Below are 16,621 nucleotides of genomic sequence, written 5' to 3' on the forward strand. Positions count from 1 at the left end.
CCTATAATGTGAATGTTGTTGCGTTTAATGTTGTCCCAGAGGTCTCTTAGGCTGTCTTCATATCTTTTCATTCTTTTTTCTTTAGATTGTTCCACAGCAGTGAATTCCACCAATCTGTCTTCCAGGTCACTTATCCGTTCTTCTGCCTCAGTTATTCTGCTATTGATTCCTTCTAGTGTAGTTTTCATTTCAGTTATTGTATTGTTCATCTGTTTGTTTGTTCTTTAATTCTTCTAGGTCTTTGTTAAACATTTCTTGCATCTTCTCAATCTTTGCCTCCATTCTTTTTCCAAGGTCCTGGATCATCTTCACTATCGTTATTCTGAATTCTTTTTCTGGAAGGTTGCCTATCTCCACTTCATTTAGTTGTTTTTCTGGGGTTTTATCTTTTTCCTTCACCTGGTACATAGCCCTCTGCCTTTTCATCTTGTCTATCTTTCTGTGAATGTGGTTTTTGTTCCACAGACTACAGGACTGTAGCTCTTCTTGCTTGTGCTGTGTGCCCTCTGGTGGATGAGGCTATCTAAGAGGCTTGTGTAAGTTTCCTGATGGGAGGGACTGGTGGTAGGTAGAGCTGACTGTTGCTCTGGTGGGCAGAGCTCAGTAAAACTTTAATCCGCTTGACTGCTGATGGGTAGGGCTGGCTTCCCTCCCTGTTGGTTGTTTGGCCTGAGGCAACCCAACACTGGAGTCTACCTGGGCTCTTTGGTGGGGCTAATGACAGACTCTGGGAGGGCTCACGCCAAGGAGTACTTCCCAGAACTTCTGCTGCCAGTGTCCTTGTCCCCACGGTGAGCCACAGCCACCCCCCCGCCTCTGCAGGAGACCCTCCAACACTAGCAGGTAGGTCTGGTTCAGTCTCCCCTCGGGTCATTGCTCCCTCCCCTGGGTCCCGATGTGCACACTACTTTGTGTGTGCCCTCCAGGAGTGGAATCTCTGTTTCCCCCAGTCCTGTCAAAGTCCTGCAATCAAATCCCACTAGGCTTCAAAGTCTGATTCTCTAGGAATTCCTCCTCCCGTTGCCGGACCCCCACCTTGGGAAGCCTAACGTGGGGCTCAGAACCTTCACTCCAGTGGGTGGACTTCTGTGGTATAAGTGTTCTGCAGTCTGTGAGTCACCCACCCAGCAGTTACGGGATTTGATTTTACTGTGATTGCACACCTCCTACCATCTTATTGTGGCTTCTCCTTTGTCTTTGGATGTGGGGTATGTTTTTTGGTGAGTTCCAGTGTCTTCCTGTCGATGACTGTCCAGCAGCTAGTTGTGATTCTGGTGTTCTCGCAAGAAGGAGAACACGTCCTTTTACTCCGCCATTTTGGTTCCTCAAGATAAACTGACAACGTTGTGCAAGGCATGGATGGATATGAATATATAGAACTCATCCCATGTATAGTAGGAGTTCTCTTTAAATTGTTATTTGAATATATAATTATAAATCACTTTATACAATACTTGAAAACAGACAAAATAGACAATTTCTTTGAAATATAATTTACTATGATGAAGTAGACAAGCATTTATACGTCCAAGTAATTATGAAAAAGATCAGCAGATCTAGATGATTTTACAGGCAACCTTCACCAGAAATTCAAGTAAACAATAATCCCAACTTCATTAAAAAAAAAAACCTATTTTCGATAGTAGAAAATAAAATAAAGCTTTAATTTTTTTATGGGGCTAGCTTTATGTTGTCTAATTATTTTAAGCTGTCGTAAAATATACATAACATCAAATTTACTATCTTAACCATTTTTAAGTACACAGGTATGTGGCAGTAAGTACATTCACGTCGTTGTGCTACCATCACCACCATCCATCCACCAAACTCTTTCCATGTCCCAAAACTGAAACTCTGTACGCATTAAACAGTAATTCCCCATTCTCCCCTCTCCACAACCCCTGGCAACCACCATTCTACTTTCTGTCTCAATCTGACTACTCTAGGTACCACATGTAAATAGATTCATACAGTATATGTCCTTTCGTGACTGGTTTATTTCAGTTAGCATAATGTCTTCAAGATTCACCCATGTTGTAGCGTCTGTGAGAATTTCCTTCCTTTTTAAGGCTGAATAATATTCCATTGCATGTATATGCCACATTTTGTTTATCTACTCATCCATCAATGGACAACTGGGTTGCTTCTACCTTTGGCTTATTGAAAATAATGCTGTTATGAACATAAGCATACAAATATCTGACTCCCTGCTTTCAATTCTTTTCGGTATATACCCAAAAGTGGAATTGTCGGATCATATGATAAATTTATGTTTAACTTTTTTGAAGAGTTGCTGTACTGTTTTCTATAGTGACTGCTCCATTTAACATTCCTACCAACAGTGCTCAAGGGATTGTCTAGTTTTGATGTCAAGATTATTCTAGCCCCATAAAACTAAAATTTTCCCCTTAACTGGACATTCAGATTGCTAACATTTTACTTAGGATTTCTGCACCTGTGTCCAAGTGTAAAACTGGCAGATCATATTAGAGAAATTTGAATAACCCAAAATGCAAAGACAAACTTCATATATCATAATCAAAGAGAGTTTATACCCAAAATACAAGGATTTTTAGAATTTACAAAACAAATTCATGTAATCCAGCATAACAATAGAGTAAAAGAAAAAACAATGATCATTACAACAGATAGAAAAAGACATATAATGCAGCACTCATTCATTATTTAAAAAAAAAAAAAGGCAAATAAAAATTTAGTTTATCTCTAATTCTTATACCATTTTTTTTTTGTTTTACCAGAAAATATAGCACAACATTAAACAGGAGGTACAACAGGCATCCTTTGTTTTTTGTTCCTGAATTTTATGGGAAGGCTTCTAATAATTCAGTATTTAATGATGTTCATTTTAAGTTTTTAGTCATTAATCTTTATTGGCTTAAGGGTATTTACTTTTAATTTGCCAAGGGTACTTTTCGCTTGTTGTTTGTTGTTCTAACTTTCCATCCTTGCTTCTACACTGAAAACCCAGGAGAATCAACAAATTCAAATTACCAGAATAGGAGAATTCAGTAAGTTTGCAGAGATAAGATTAATATATAAAAATCAATAATGTCCAGGGTCCAAATATTGGTCTCTAAATACTACTCTTCAATTAAAAAAAGCAGAGCTCCTTGGAGAAATATCTGATTCCAGGGCTGGGGGAGAAAAATAAACAATGAGCCTGGAGTTTCTTATAGTACCAAACACTAAGAAAGTACTTACAAAACAAAAGGATGGGTTGAATCAAAGGGACCCAAGACCCAGCCTGCAGAGCTCCCAATCGCCAAAGCTCAAACAATTTAAACAACAAAAATAGTGCAGTATTGGATTATTACCCAAAGTATAAAATAAATATACAGGGTACAAACTAATATAAATAAATGACTGAACAAATAAATGCCAAGAAGAGACAAATCTTTCTTACAAAAGAATTCTAAATAATAAATGTAGATACTTCCCTACTCCCAGGAAGTGGAGCTTAATTCCTGCCCCTCCCCACTTTTAGGACAGGCTATACTTAGTGCCTCACTTCCAAAGGAAGAACAGAATAGAGAAAGAGAAAAAATATTAACTTTAGAGTGGAAAAACCTGGCAAACATTACCTAAACCAAGGGATGAAGGTTATCATCATCGGTGATGTCATGCAAATATCATGTACCCCCCCGGCATGTTACGATGAGAAGGGCACTTGACTTTGCTGATACTCTTTTTAAAAACCTATAACCAACCCAGGCTAATCATAAGAAAAATATCAGATTAAGGGACATTCTACAGGATACCTGGCCAAGACTCTTCAAGGCTGTCAAGGGCATGAAAAACAAGGAGAGATTAAGAAACTGTTCAGAGATCAGAGGGGACTGGGAATACATGATAATTTAAAACAATGTGGTAACCTGGACTGGGTCCTGGAACAGAAAGAAAACATTAATGGAAAAACGTAAAATCTATCCAGTCTGGAATTTAGTAATAGTAATGTTACCACTGCCAGTTTCTTAGTTTTGACAAATGTATCATGGTAAAGTAAAATGTTAACAATGGGGGCAACTAGGTAAGGAATGTACAGGAACTCTCTTCTTTGCAATTTCTCTATAAATCTTAACACTATTCCAAAATTAAAAGTTTATTTTAAAAAATCAACAATGTTCTTATACCCTAGTAATAACCAACTAGAAAATGAAATTCCAAAAAGGTCTAACAAAATACATGCAAAATGTTTACAGAAAAAAATTATTAAACTGATGTATATGAAAGACCAAAATAAATTAAAAGAAAGACCACAACATCATAGGAAGACTAAATATTTCAAAGACAGTGTTTAATCTTTAATCTATGAATTCAATACAATAATAAACTCACTGGATGTTAATATAAATACTCTTTATGAAAAATAAAAAGGTTAGAGACAATAATGGGATTGTTTCATATCTTTGTAAATCTCTTTTAATATCTATCGTAATAGAATACAGAGGGATTCTCATATCTGCTTCTGCATTCAGTTTGTTTCGATATCACACACCATGTAGCCTCTAGAAACCTTTTCTATAAACCCTAAGAGAATCCCACCATCTACCCATCAATACATCTTTTTCTCTTTATTTTTTACAATGCATTTCAAAGTAAGCTGCACATATCAGTATACTTCCCCTCAAATACTTCAGCATATAAACTCATTACTTAGAGTTTAGCTTTTTTTTTACTAGTTCTTTTTTTCTTTTTATGTAAAATTTACATACAATGAAATGCAAAAAATTTAAGTATGAATTTGGTGATTTGGACATTGCACAACCCAAACGTCTCTCAAGATACAGAACGTGACTCTCACTCCCCAGGAAATTCCCTTATACCCTTCTGAGTAAATTCCCCATCCCTCTCTAGCCCCCCAAAGCAATCACTGTTTTGATTTTTTTTCTACCCAGATTATCTTTGCCTTTTCCAGAACCGGTCACATAAATGGACTCATACAATACGTACCCTTTTATGTAAGCCTTCTATACAGTGTGTTTTAGAGCCATTCATACTATGTTTTTTTAAGTATTTAAAATTATTTTACCTACCATGAAAATGACTATCAAGATGAGACAGATGCCCACTATGATAAGGAAGGGGATTAAGTAGTATTCCAGAGGAAGGCTAAATTCTGGAACTAAGATAATGTGGCCCCTGGAAGAAAAGAAAAATTAATAGTTGGGAAGTATTAAAAGTTGCCAAATTATGATATTAATTGAAAACAAGAATATTTTTAAAAGGCATTTAGACATTACGATTCAATCCACTAGACACATCTCATTTTCTAACATATGATTTCTAATAATTTAAGGGATGCTTTTTCCAATGTTAAGTCAAGTTTACATACCGGCCAAAATAATTTGCCTATATAATTAAAATAAACTTTTAGACTGGGTAGAGGAAATCAGCCAATCAATACTTACTGTGTCCATCATGGAAACACGTCTTTACTGAATTTAGTAACCTGGGTAAAAGTTAGCATATTTTACATGCAAAATCAGCATTTAAAAAATGGCAGTGCCTCGGGCAGCATGCCAGCAAGAACCCCCTCCCCAACCAAATCACTGTTCATCAGTTCCTCCCAAGAAAAAAATCTTTGGAGCCACTACTGATGAACATATACTCCCCGTTCCCTTTATGCTTCACATGAGCTTGTTGTACCAAGTACAACAGATATAACCCCTGTACTCCACATTCATCTGTGAGATATGGAATGAAAGAACTGGCAACAGAATTCACAGGAGTTGTAGCTTCTCTCTTCTCAACCTTCTCCACAGCTTGAAGGAACAAAAAAAAACACACAAAAAAACCCTACAAAAATGTGTATGTTGCGTGTGGGGACAGGGGGGTACAGAGTACCACAGGATTTATTCTCCTCTGTTACTAACCATGGTTAATACGGCTATATGGTTATTAACCATACAATACTGCTATTATAAAAATTCACCAGGACTCATGAAATGAAACGGTACAGAATAAGCACACTATCTGTGTTGCATGAGCAAATTTTACATGGCAGCAAAATCCTGCAATAGACAATACCCTCAGTCTAGGGAAGGGTCTGTATAATGGGCAGTGAGATGACTGATTTCTCCATAATATTCCCGTGCAACTCAACTAGTATGGTGCCAGCAACATTACTTCGTTACCCACTGCTGGCTGGTTTTTTTTTTTTTTTTGCAGTACGCGGGCCTCTCACTGTTGTGGCCTCTCCCGTTGCGGAGCACAGGCTCCGGACGCGCAGGCCCAGCGGCCATGGCTCACGGGCCCAGCCGCTCCGCGGCACGCGGGATCCTCCCGGACCGGGGTGCGAACCCGCGTCCCCTGCATTGGCAGGCGGACCTGCAACCACTGCGCCACCAGGGAAGCCCTGGCTGGTTTTTTAAGTAGTGACTCCAGGTACTTCATAACACAAGGGTTAAATGCAAAACAAAAATTCTCAACGTAAAAGGAAATGAAAACAAGCTGACTCCTTCCCCCCACGTAGAAATGCTTACGATGCCCTAGTACTCAAGAAAAATAACATGAAAACAAATTATTTCTATTCCCAAGCGATTTTTAAGTCTTCATGCTATTAACAATTTTATTCACATCCAAAGAGCTCTATCAATCTTTAACAAAAAGAAGAACAAAAAAGATAATACCAGGAATTTCCCCCAATAATTTAAATATTTTCCAAAAACTGCTAAGATTGCTAAAAGTAGCTTTTTACTTCACTTTCCAGCAGAATGACAAAAGATTTATATGCATTTTTGTAACTTTATATAAAATACTGAAGGGACTGATATACCATCAGTATAAAAAAGAGAAAAGCAAGCCTGGGCTGCTCTATTTGATACCATCTCTTCCAGCAAGAGGCCAGCTCTGTCAACAATGTCCCTGTTCTTGGTACAAACCCTCTGAAACTGCCCCAGGGCTCGTCTGAGACACAGTAACAAATGGTGCCACTTTTAAGTAGAAGAGCCTTTCAATGAGATGCTGATCCTCTGCAACCTCCCTAACTACTTCCACCAAACTGCTATAAATTAACACTGTTAGGGTTTAGAAGCCAGATTAAACTATATATAGATAGAGATACGGACACTGAGCTTTTAAGATACTTAGAGCCGTCTATCAACTGCAGACCCTTTAAAGATCTTCACAATATATCTTGACAGTAAACTAAAATGGTTTGAGATACAGCAGGCTATATAAACGAGATAGTTTATAGTTTACTGCGTTTTCTTAACCAAATTGCTAATGGTGAAGGTGGTGACGGCGATGATACAGGGTGGAGAACTACAACAGAATATCAGTCTCCCAGCTTTATTTCTATTCCCTCTGCCCAGGGTCCCACAGCTGAGGCTGCAGACTCACCCCTGTCCTAACCTCAGATCAATCTGTATTTGAAGGAGGAGATATTTAAACAGCTTTTAGTAAGAATCTTCCCATACTACCTCCATGTCCACCCCTCAGTATAGTACATTCCATGTGCTCTGCAGCTAAGACTCCATCATTGAAGCAGAGTCCTAAGCAACCTAGGAAATAGTGTCTCATTCTCCTTTGCATGAGTTCCCAGGCTACTTTCAAACCAGGTGTTAGGCCTAAACTCTAACTTCAATAATAATCTAACAGTAACAGTAATCTCTAATTTCCCAACCCCTCTGTTGACACAGGAGGTCTTGCCTTGTCTGTTTTGTTATCCAACCCCCATCATGAACTGGGAGATTGGGATTGACATATATACACTAATATGTATAAAATGGATAACTAATCAGAACCTGCTGTGTAAAAAAATAAATAAAATTCAAAAATTCAAAAAATATACTTTAAATATATATATTCAATCATCTTTGGAAGATGCTAGCAAACCAAATCATTTTAAAAACACTAAATAAAGGGAAAGCATCAAATGTTTATCCTATCTTTCCTAAACAGACTGTACATCAAGGTAATCAAATAATTGATGAGGTGTGAGTCCTCTTTATAGAAGTATTTCAGCTAATAAATGAAGAAGGAATTATAAAATTAGATTACTTGCAAATCCTAAAGAGCTAATGGATCTAGACAATGATCATTAATGATTGCTGCCCTTGCAAAGAGAGAACCAAATATTATGTCTCCTGATGGAAATACATAATAACACACATAAATTACTCTTGCCTCACCTATCCTCCTGGCCCCCCCAAGCACACCTGAATTTGAACAAACCTCTAGGTCTAATGAGCAATTTACAGGGAAAATAAGTAATAAAGGAATACTCTAGGCAATACACCAAGGATGCAGTCAGGAAAGTTTGGACTGTGGTAAAAACTGTACAGGACAAATGACCCTGTTGCTTCAATAAATAAATGACTAGGAAAAAAAAAAAGAGGCATAGCAAGTGTATGGATTAAAAATAGGGTGATCACATGCCCTGATTTGCTCAGAAACAAATCTAAAAACTGAAATATGGGTTGATATTGAATTAATGTTTACTTTAAAAAAAAGGTAAAATAATGATAATATCATTATATTTTTTATATATAACCTATCTTCTAGTGATATATTCTGAGATATTTACAGTTGAGATGATAGGATATATAGTACTTGCTTTAAAATAATCACGGCGTGGGGAAGAAAAGTGGCGGGTGGCGCTTCAGAGAGGACAGTCCAAACAAAATTGGCCATGAGTTGATAATTCTGAAACTGAAGGATCAGATTCATTATACTCACCTCCCTACTTTTAAACAGTAGAATAAATTAATGGTAGGTAGGCAGGCAGGCAGACCAACCAGCCAGCCAGCCAGCAGACGGATGAGGCAAATCAGTATGTACAGGTCCACAATCCCTCAAGCACAATTCTGAAACCTAAAAAGCTTTAAAAAGTCATGTTTGCAATTCATTTGCTAGTCAACCTGAACCTAACTGACATGATAAAATACTCATACATTTATTGCAGATATACATGTAATGTGATTATGGGATGCTGCCTCAAATCCTATTTGGATGTTACGTAACTTTTAAAAATCTGAAAATGTTACAATTCCACGTTACATCTGTCCCCAAGAGTTGGGATAAGGGATTTTGTGGCCTTGCATTAACATGGGAAGGGTCTAAATATTAAGTAAATAAAGTATGTTACAAAATACTAAGTATTGAATGGTACTGTTTCACGAGCACATTATCCCTAATTAATGTCAGCATTCAAACATGCGGAAAAAAATTAAAAGCTTTTTAAAAAACAGTAGGTGTTAGAGAATAGCATCATAGGGACTTTTGTTTAAATGCTTTATATTTCTGAATTTTTCCACATTTTACCAGCAGGTATGTATTACTTTTTTAATGTAAAAAGATATGACTTTACCATTAAAAACAAAAAAAGACTTTAAAATACATATTAAAATATACAGACTTTTTCTAAATGAAGCAATAATACTGAGGTAAAAGCAAGTAGTAGTTCTCCACCCCCCATTAACTACATAAATATGGCTGACAAAATATCATCTTGACTAACTATTTTTAATACAACATCCAAAGTTATATTCCCTAACCTAATAAAAATGTTTTGAGCACAGAATATGTGAACAGTATTTTAAATATCAAAACTGTATAGGGAAAATGACAAAAATCATAAACAAAAAATCTTGCCCTCTCTTTTTTTTATTCATATCCAAACTCAAATATTCCTGGATTTCCCCCCCCCTAAATAATTAGAATTCCATTTCATTGTGCCAGTTTCCTCTTTTGGCAAATGTGGATAGTAAGAGATAATAATAAACTCTACAGAGTTGTTGTGAGAATTATAAATGTAAAGGCCTCGTTTCATGAGTGCCTGGCACTTGCTAATTCCTCAATAAATACTACTGCTTTTATTGTTAATACTGTTGTTATTGTTCCTCTTAGTCAAAAGGCTGTTCCTGTCCACTACGTTTTGGGGAGCTGTTTCATGGAAGAAGCTCTGAAGTGTTAATTGCACTATTTCTATATAAGATAAGACAGTTGTGTCTTAAGTTAGTTTCAGTCTATTTGTTACCATGGTAATGAGATTTGGGGGAGAAATTCCATAAGAAGTTTCTAATTCCAAATCAAACTTTTTAAACTTAAAAACAAACTTTCTGTGTTTGTAAAAGTTAGTCACTTAACACACTGTGTTTTGGATTCTTTGTTTATAAAATAACATTTCTTTTTAATAAAATACAAACATGTCTTAATGAAAAGTATCATATAAATGTAAATCACGGACTTCCCTGATGGTCCAGTGGTTAACAATCTGCCTTCCAATGCAGGGGACAGACGCGGGTTCGATCCCTGGTCGGGGAACTAAGATCCCACATGTTGCGGGGCAAATAAGGCCGCATGCCGCAACTACAGAGCCCACACGCCCCAACGAAAGATCCTGCGTGCTGCAGCTAAGACCCAACACAGCGGGAAAAAAAAAGTAAATCACATTGCTTCTAAATACCAATGGTTTGATTAAACTATAAAAGGGAAAGGTTTTTTTATCTTTTTAGTAACACGGGTGGCTTAATCTCTCTAGCATAAATGTATCTGCAATATGCAATCATACACAGAACAAACAGTACAATACAGTAAGTCTTAAAATCATGACATAAGAAGATATAATTTAGCATGACAGAGTACATTCTAAAACAGAACTTTGATTACAACTAATCTTATATAATTCTACCCTAATAAAGACAATAATTTTAAGCTACATGATTATTTCTTATATCCATTACTTACCCTTTTTCATATGTGAATTCATCTTTCAGGGAATTAGCTGATGATTCGCCAATAAAGACAGATGGAATGTCAATTTTCTTTAGTACCTCAACTGTATAAAACAATAAGAAAATTATTCTTCAAAGCCCATACTTAGTGTAAAATCAACCTTCTTCATACTAACAGAAAATACAACTGGAAATAATTACAATCAACTTGAATTATCTATTAGTTGATTTTCCAGATTGCATATTTATACCACCATCAAAATGGCTGAGAAGCATTATTACATTTACAATAACAAAAGCTAACATTTTGCACATAACATTACCGCACTACCTCAATAGTCCTGAGATTGAAATATAATTCATATTTTGATTATTTCCATTTGATTTATTCCTCTACAAACATAATTAACTATTAGAAAAGGAAGAAGAGGAAGAAATGTAAAGTGTTTTTTCCACTCATAACTTAATTCCTAAATGAAAAACTGAAAAAAGCTTTTTTTTACATACCCATTCCCATGAGAGGTGTAAGCCAAAGAATGTAAGAAAAGACCATTTTACAACAGTCTGAAAAATGACACCACACATCTAAGGCTTTACAGAGTGAAGGGCTGACAGTTCCGAAAGGGCACAGGATAGGGAAGCTGGGTAAATTATCTACTTCCTCCTAAGCCTGGAGTTCATGATAAAGCATTGTGTTTTGATTCGTGTCCTACGAAAGTTTACTTTTATATCTATGGTAAAAAAAACTAAAATCAAATGCCAACAAAAAAAGAACTTTGCAAAAATTACCCAGTACTCGAGAAATAAAAAAAATGATCTTACTCTTCCTATACAAAAAGCAGCCATATTTTTAACTGCGAGTTATTTTAACGGATTTGGCTTTAGAGGAAGTCCATTTGTCTGCTTTTGTTACATTTTTCACAACAACTTTGTTCTACATTTCTTTTAAAAATGTATATTAATTATTTATTTAAACGAGCGGGGTGGATACAAGTAAAGAAGAACAGAACACAGCCATAATCCTTCACACCCAAAGACAAGGCTTTCATTTGAAGCAATATAAACATTCTTTAAGTTTCGACAAATGCATACAATTATGTGAGCACCACCACGATCAAGATAAAACAATGTTTTATCATCCCTCCAAATTCCCTCATGCCGCTTTACAGTCAACCCTCACCACAACTTCAGCAACCACTGACGTATTTTTCTTTAATTCTTATAAAGACAAGTTTTAAAGTTTTAAAATCTTGGTATCCTTAGTAGAGTACATTGTTTTTTCGTTTTCAGATTGTTTGGATATATGCAAATAAAATCATTCATTCCATACGTTCTCTCTGTCTCTCTCTCACACACACACATACACACATGCCCATATCATATAAACCCTAAGAGGGAAGGAACGAAAGTGGTTAGCAGAGGAACACTTAATCACTATCTTTATATTACTAAGATCAATAAATATTTAAATTTTTGTATTAATGGGATCATATAATAATGGGGAAAAAGTATAGGCTTTTTCCACTCAATGGCATACCTCAGATATCCTGTCATGTCAATAAATAAATATCTACCTCATAATTTTTAATAGCTGCAGAGGTACTGTTATATAACCATATATATTTTAGGGAGATATTTTCTGTCATGCTAAGAGATCTTTCTCTTTCACATAAGTTTAAATTTTAATTTATTTGATAATTAAAACTTGGAATTGTATACCTTTGTAAAATGCTTTACTCTTTCATGAAGACACTCTGATAAACTCGAGGAGGAATTTTTGGCTTGTAACTACTGGCTTAGAATTATTAGAAGCAACATAACTCCCCTGAGTTATGATATCTAATGAGATGTTAAAAGCTCCTCACTTTAGTCAGAAGATTAAGAAGGGGGAAATGATGTACACAAATATAAACAGCCATCCTGGAGACTCTGCAACGTCATTTATCTACTGAAAACAAAACCGAATGTTTTAGTTCACAAAATACTTTAAAAACACGAAATCTTAATTCTGATCCACAAAACAACTCTGTGAAGTATGCGTGCCAAGTAGTATTATCGTATCACAGACAGATTATAATTTAAGCAGCCAGCCCCAACCTCTCCAGACGCATACATCCAACTGCCGGTTCAGTTTCTCCATTTGACTGCCTAGCAGATGTTTCAACCTTAATGTTTCTCAAACGGAATCCTCAATATCTCTTTTCTATTAATCAGTTCTACTTCTACTCTTTCTCATCTCTGTAACTAACTATTCACCTAGTTTCTCAAGGTAAACATCTTGGAGTTTTCCTTGCCTCCTCCCCTTCTTTTATTCCTTATATCAAACCCTATCAACCTCAAAATATATCCATAATTCTATCACTTCCCATCACAGTCACCGCTAATACTCCAAACTGCCTGCCATCACCTCTTGCCTGGCTGCTGCACCGATGTTCTAACTGGTCTCTCAGTTGGCACTCTTGCCCATCTCTCAACTTCAGTCTATTCTCCAAAGAACAACCAAAGTGATCCTTTAAAATCTGTCAGATCACCTCACACCTCTGCTTAAAACCCGTGTAAAACAAATCCCAAAGTGCCACAAGACCCAACATGATCTAGTCCCTGGCTCCCTCTCCAACTTCATCCCCTGCAACTCTCTCTCTCCCTTGTTCATTCTACTCCAGCCACTGTGATTTTCTGCCACACCTTGAAAACACCAAGTATGCTTTATCTTTGAGCATTTGCATTTGCCTGCCGTTCCCTTTCCTCGGAATATCCTCCTCCAAAAATCTGCATGGCTCAGCCTCTCACTTTAGACCTATGCTCAAATGTCAAAGCCTCATAGCAACCTTCTCTGATCACCCTATCTAAAATAGCTATCCTCCTCTCATCCCTGTCACTATGTATCCCTTTAACCTGGCATGTTTTTCTTCATAGCACTTACCACTACTTGACATATACCATACCTCTTTGATTATGTGTTCATTTCCTCTCTTCTACCCTAGAATGCAATAATAACAATAATAATAACTGCAGCAATAATAACAGCAGCTAAATAACCATTAAATAATTACTAAGAACCAGGCAGTCTTCTAGATGTTTTATATGTCATAAGCAACAAACCAGTGAGTTGAGTACTATTATCATCCCCATTTAACATATCAGAAAAGTGAGGCATAGAGATGTTAGGTAATGTTCCCAAGGTCACATAGCTGGTAAGTGGTGGAGCTGGGATTCAAACCTTGTAAGGCAATACTCAGAAACCATACTCTTTAACTACTGCATTCTGCTACCTCAGTGAAAAGTATGAGCAAAGCCTTAAAACTGTATCATTTCCTGCTGTAGTCATGATGCCTAAAAGAGTGCTTGATGCAGAGCAGCCTGTCAAAAAATATTTGTTGAAGGCAGAAAGCAAGGAAAACAGGAGAAGAAACAAACCCATACTGGTAACTTGACCTATTTATACAGCTAGAAATTTGCACAGCCTAGACCCAAACTTGAGGCTCAGACTCCTAATGTAGACTCTTTCCACTCTGCTATGGCAGGGGTTTTCTCATATGCCTTCTTTCATATGATCTTCAAAACCCTGTCAGGTCAAATAAAAAAATTGTTCACACTTTTACAGACAAAAATAAAGGGCCTGGAAAGGTTAGTAACTTTTCCAGCAGGTCAGGTTCATATATCAACTAACTTGGAATAAACCCACACTTCCTGGTCTTGAAGTTTGTATTCCTCCCCACCACATTCTGCTGCCTCCTGAAGATGACAAATGTGATTGACTCACTGAGCTAATCCATCCTATGTCCCAGCTGAAATAAGAAACAGATACATTCCTGTGTGAAATGTTGGCAAGAGGCCTTTAAAACTGCCTTTTGTGTCCAGATATTAGAACCTCTGCTCTTAGGGGAACACATGTGGCTATGATCTAAGCCTAAAAAAGAGCAATAGATACATGCTTCTTTTAATAAATCTGTGCTTTCCTTTCCTCTACCGAGTAACAGCAAAGATGAAAATGGTAAAGATCTTTACAACATGTTGGATATATGAAATGTTCAAACACATACACACTCAAGGACAGAGCAAAATGTCATGGAAAGTAATCCAAGCAATTAAGTCAAGAACCAAAATTCTGAACAATCTTTGAAATATAATAACTCAGTTGGAACAGTTGTTCCGTAGCAACAACAGGATTATATGGTCATGTGCTACTTCTAATATTTAGCACACTTTCCTTAGGAACTGATATGATAATCACAAAAAGGGTTTAGTACAAAGACAGAACAGGTGTTAAGGGGAACTGACACTTTCATCTTGCAAACTTTTTATTAAAAGCGTGTCAAAAGAGTAAATAGTTTACAAATACTAATCATTTTATTCAACCCAGAACCCTTGAGAAGGTCTTGAAGGTTGCTATAACCTAGGCCCAAGCCTTCAGCAAAACACACAAAGAGTAGGTAACTTGCTCAAAATTATACATTCAAAACAAGTAGGAGCTCACATTTGAATTTAGGCCTATTTTCAGAGTGTGTTCACTTTCTGTTTTGCCAGTAATGTACACAGGTCACAAAAGTGACTAGCCTGGGAGGTACTGTGTAGGATAATACTTTTTTTTTATGGGAGGTGATTAAAGGAAGAGAAGACAACTGTGTCAAATCTGTAGTAAAACAGTACTAGTTTATTTGATAAGTAAAATCCCTTCATCAAGTCCTCTAATTCCTAAACAGTGGTTATCAAACCTTTTGTGAAATGCTAGAACCTCTTAAGGGTACTTCATGCATCCTACAGTTACGATTTAATCAGCTAGAAGATTAAAATAATAATTTAAAATATAAAGAAATTAACTAATGAACTTATTGCTAAGTTTTACTTTGTATATATTGTAATTTTGCCCCAGATTATATTAGGGGTAAGAAGAAAAAGAGTTCAACTCAACAACAACAAAAAATACTGTCTCATGTTATAAAAAGAATTTTTTGGTCAAGGAATCCAAAATATTTCCTATTGAGGATGCAGTTATTTAAAGTCCTAAATACATTCCAATGGAGTATATCAGTCCATAGCTTTAGGTCTGCTCTTTGCTGCAAACTCTTTCTTGCATATATGACTCAATTCAACTTAATGACAAGAGGTATTATTGTTATATACTAAAAGGAAAACAAAAACAAAATATTTAATCCTGAATGTTGGCAGTGTATTTATTTAGTGTATTCTGGGCTCTGAACCCAATTGCCAATGTGTGTGTGGATCTTCCCACACCATCAAACAACTCAACTCAATTCTGACATTGCCTACCTGGAGATATAGCATCAGATTCCACAGGGTAAGGGTTCGGTCTCACAAGAATCCCCATCCCCCACTTCAGACACCAGCCACAAGTCCAAGCTGTTACCTGTGCTTCCGACCCACCCACCAGCTATGGACTGGAGGTTCCAACAACCCTTACTCCATGGGTTCAATTAATTTGTGAGAGCAGCTCACAGAACTCAAAGAAACATTTTATTTACTAGATTACCAGTTTGTTATAAAAGGATATAATTCAGTAACAACCAGATGAAAGAGATGTATAGGGCAAGGTATATGGGAAGGGGTGCAGAGGTTCCATGGTCTCTCCAGGAGTGCAACTTTCCCAGCATCTCCACGCTTCCACCAACCCAAAAGCTCTCTGAACCTGTCCTTTCAGGTTTTTACAGAGGCTTCATTACATAGGCATGACTGATTAAACCACTGGCCACTGAGGTAAGGGGGTGTGACTGAAAGTTCCAACTTTCTAATCACCTGGTTAGTTCCCCTAGCAAACAGCCCCATCCTTTAGTGGAGTCCAAAAGTAGTCTCATTAACATAAAAAAGACACCTTTAACACTCACTAAATTAAGTGAAAGGATATAGCTTAAAAATCAGTATGATTAAAGCCAGTTATTTCATTAAAATTGGCTCATTTTCCCTAC

General features: G+C 36.6%; 1 protein-coding gene across 1 annotated transcript in view; it reads right to left on the bottom strand.

Moving 5' to 3' along the window:
- The window catches only part of RNF13 (ring finger protein 13), a 151,243-nt gene that overhangs the window by 39,424 nt on the left and 95,198 nt on the right, over nucleotides 1-16,621 (bottom strand). Inside the window, exons 6-7 of the mRNA XM_007471298.1 lie at nucleotides 10,711-10,801; nucleotides 5,055-5,160 (exon numbers count right to left, since the gene is read on the bottom strand). Coding sequence (XP_007471360.1) covers nucleotides 5,055-5,160; nucleotides 10,711-10,801 — 197 coding nt within the window. The remainder of the gene's footprint in view (nucleotides 1-5,054; nucleotides 5,161-10,710; nucleotides 10,802-16,621) is intronic.

The sequence above is a fragment of the Lipotes vexillifer genome, unplaced genomic scaffold (assembly GCF_000442215.2).
Source record: "Lipotes vexillifer unplaced genomic scaffold, Lipotes_vexillifer_v1.1 scaffold618, whole genome shotgun sequence".
Taxonomy (NCBI): Eukaryota; Metazoa; Chordata; class Mammalia; order Artiodactyla; family Lipotidae; genus Lipotes; species Lipotes vexillifer.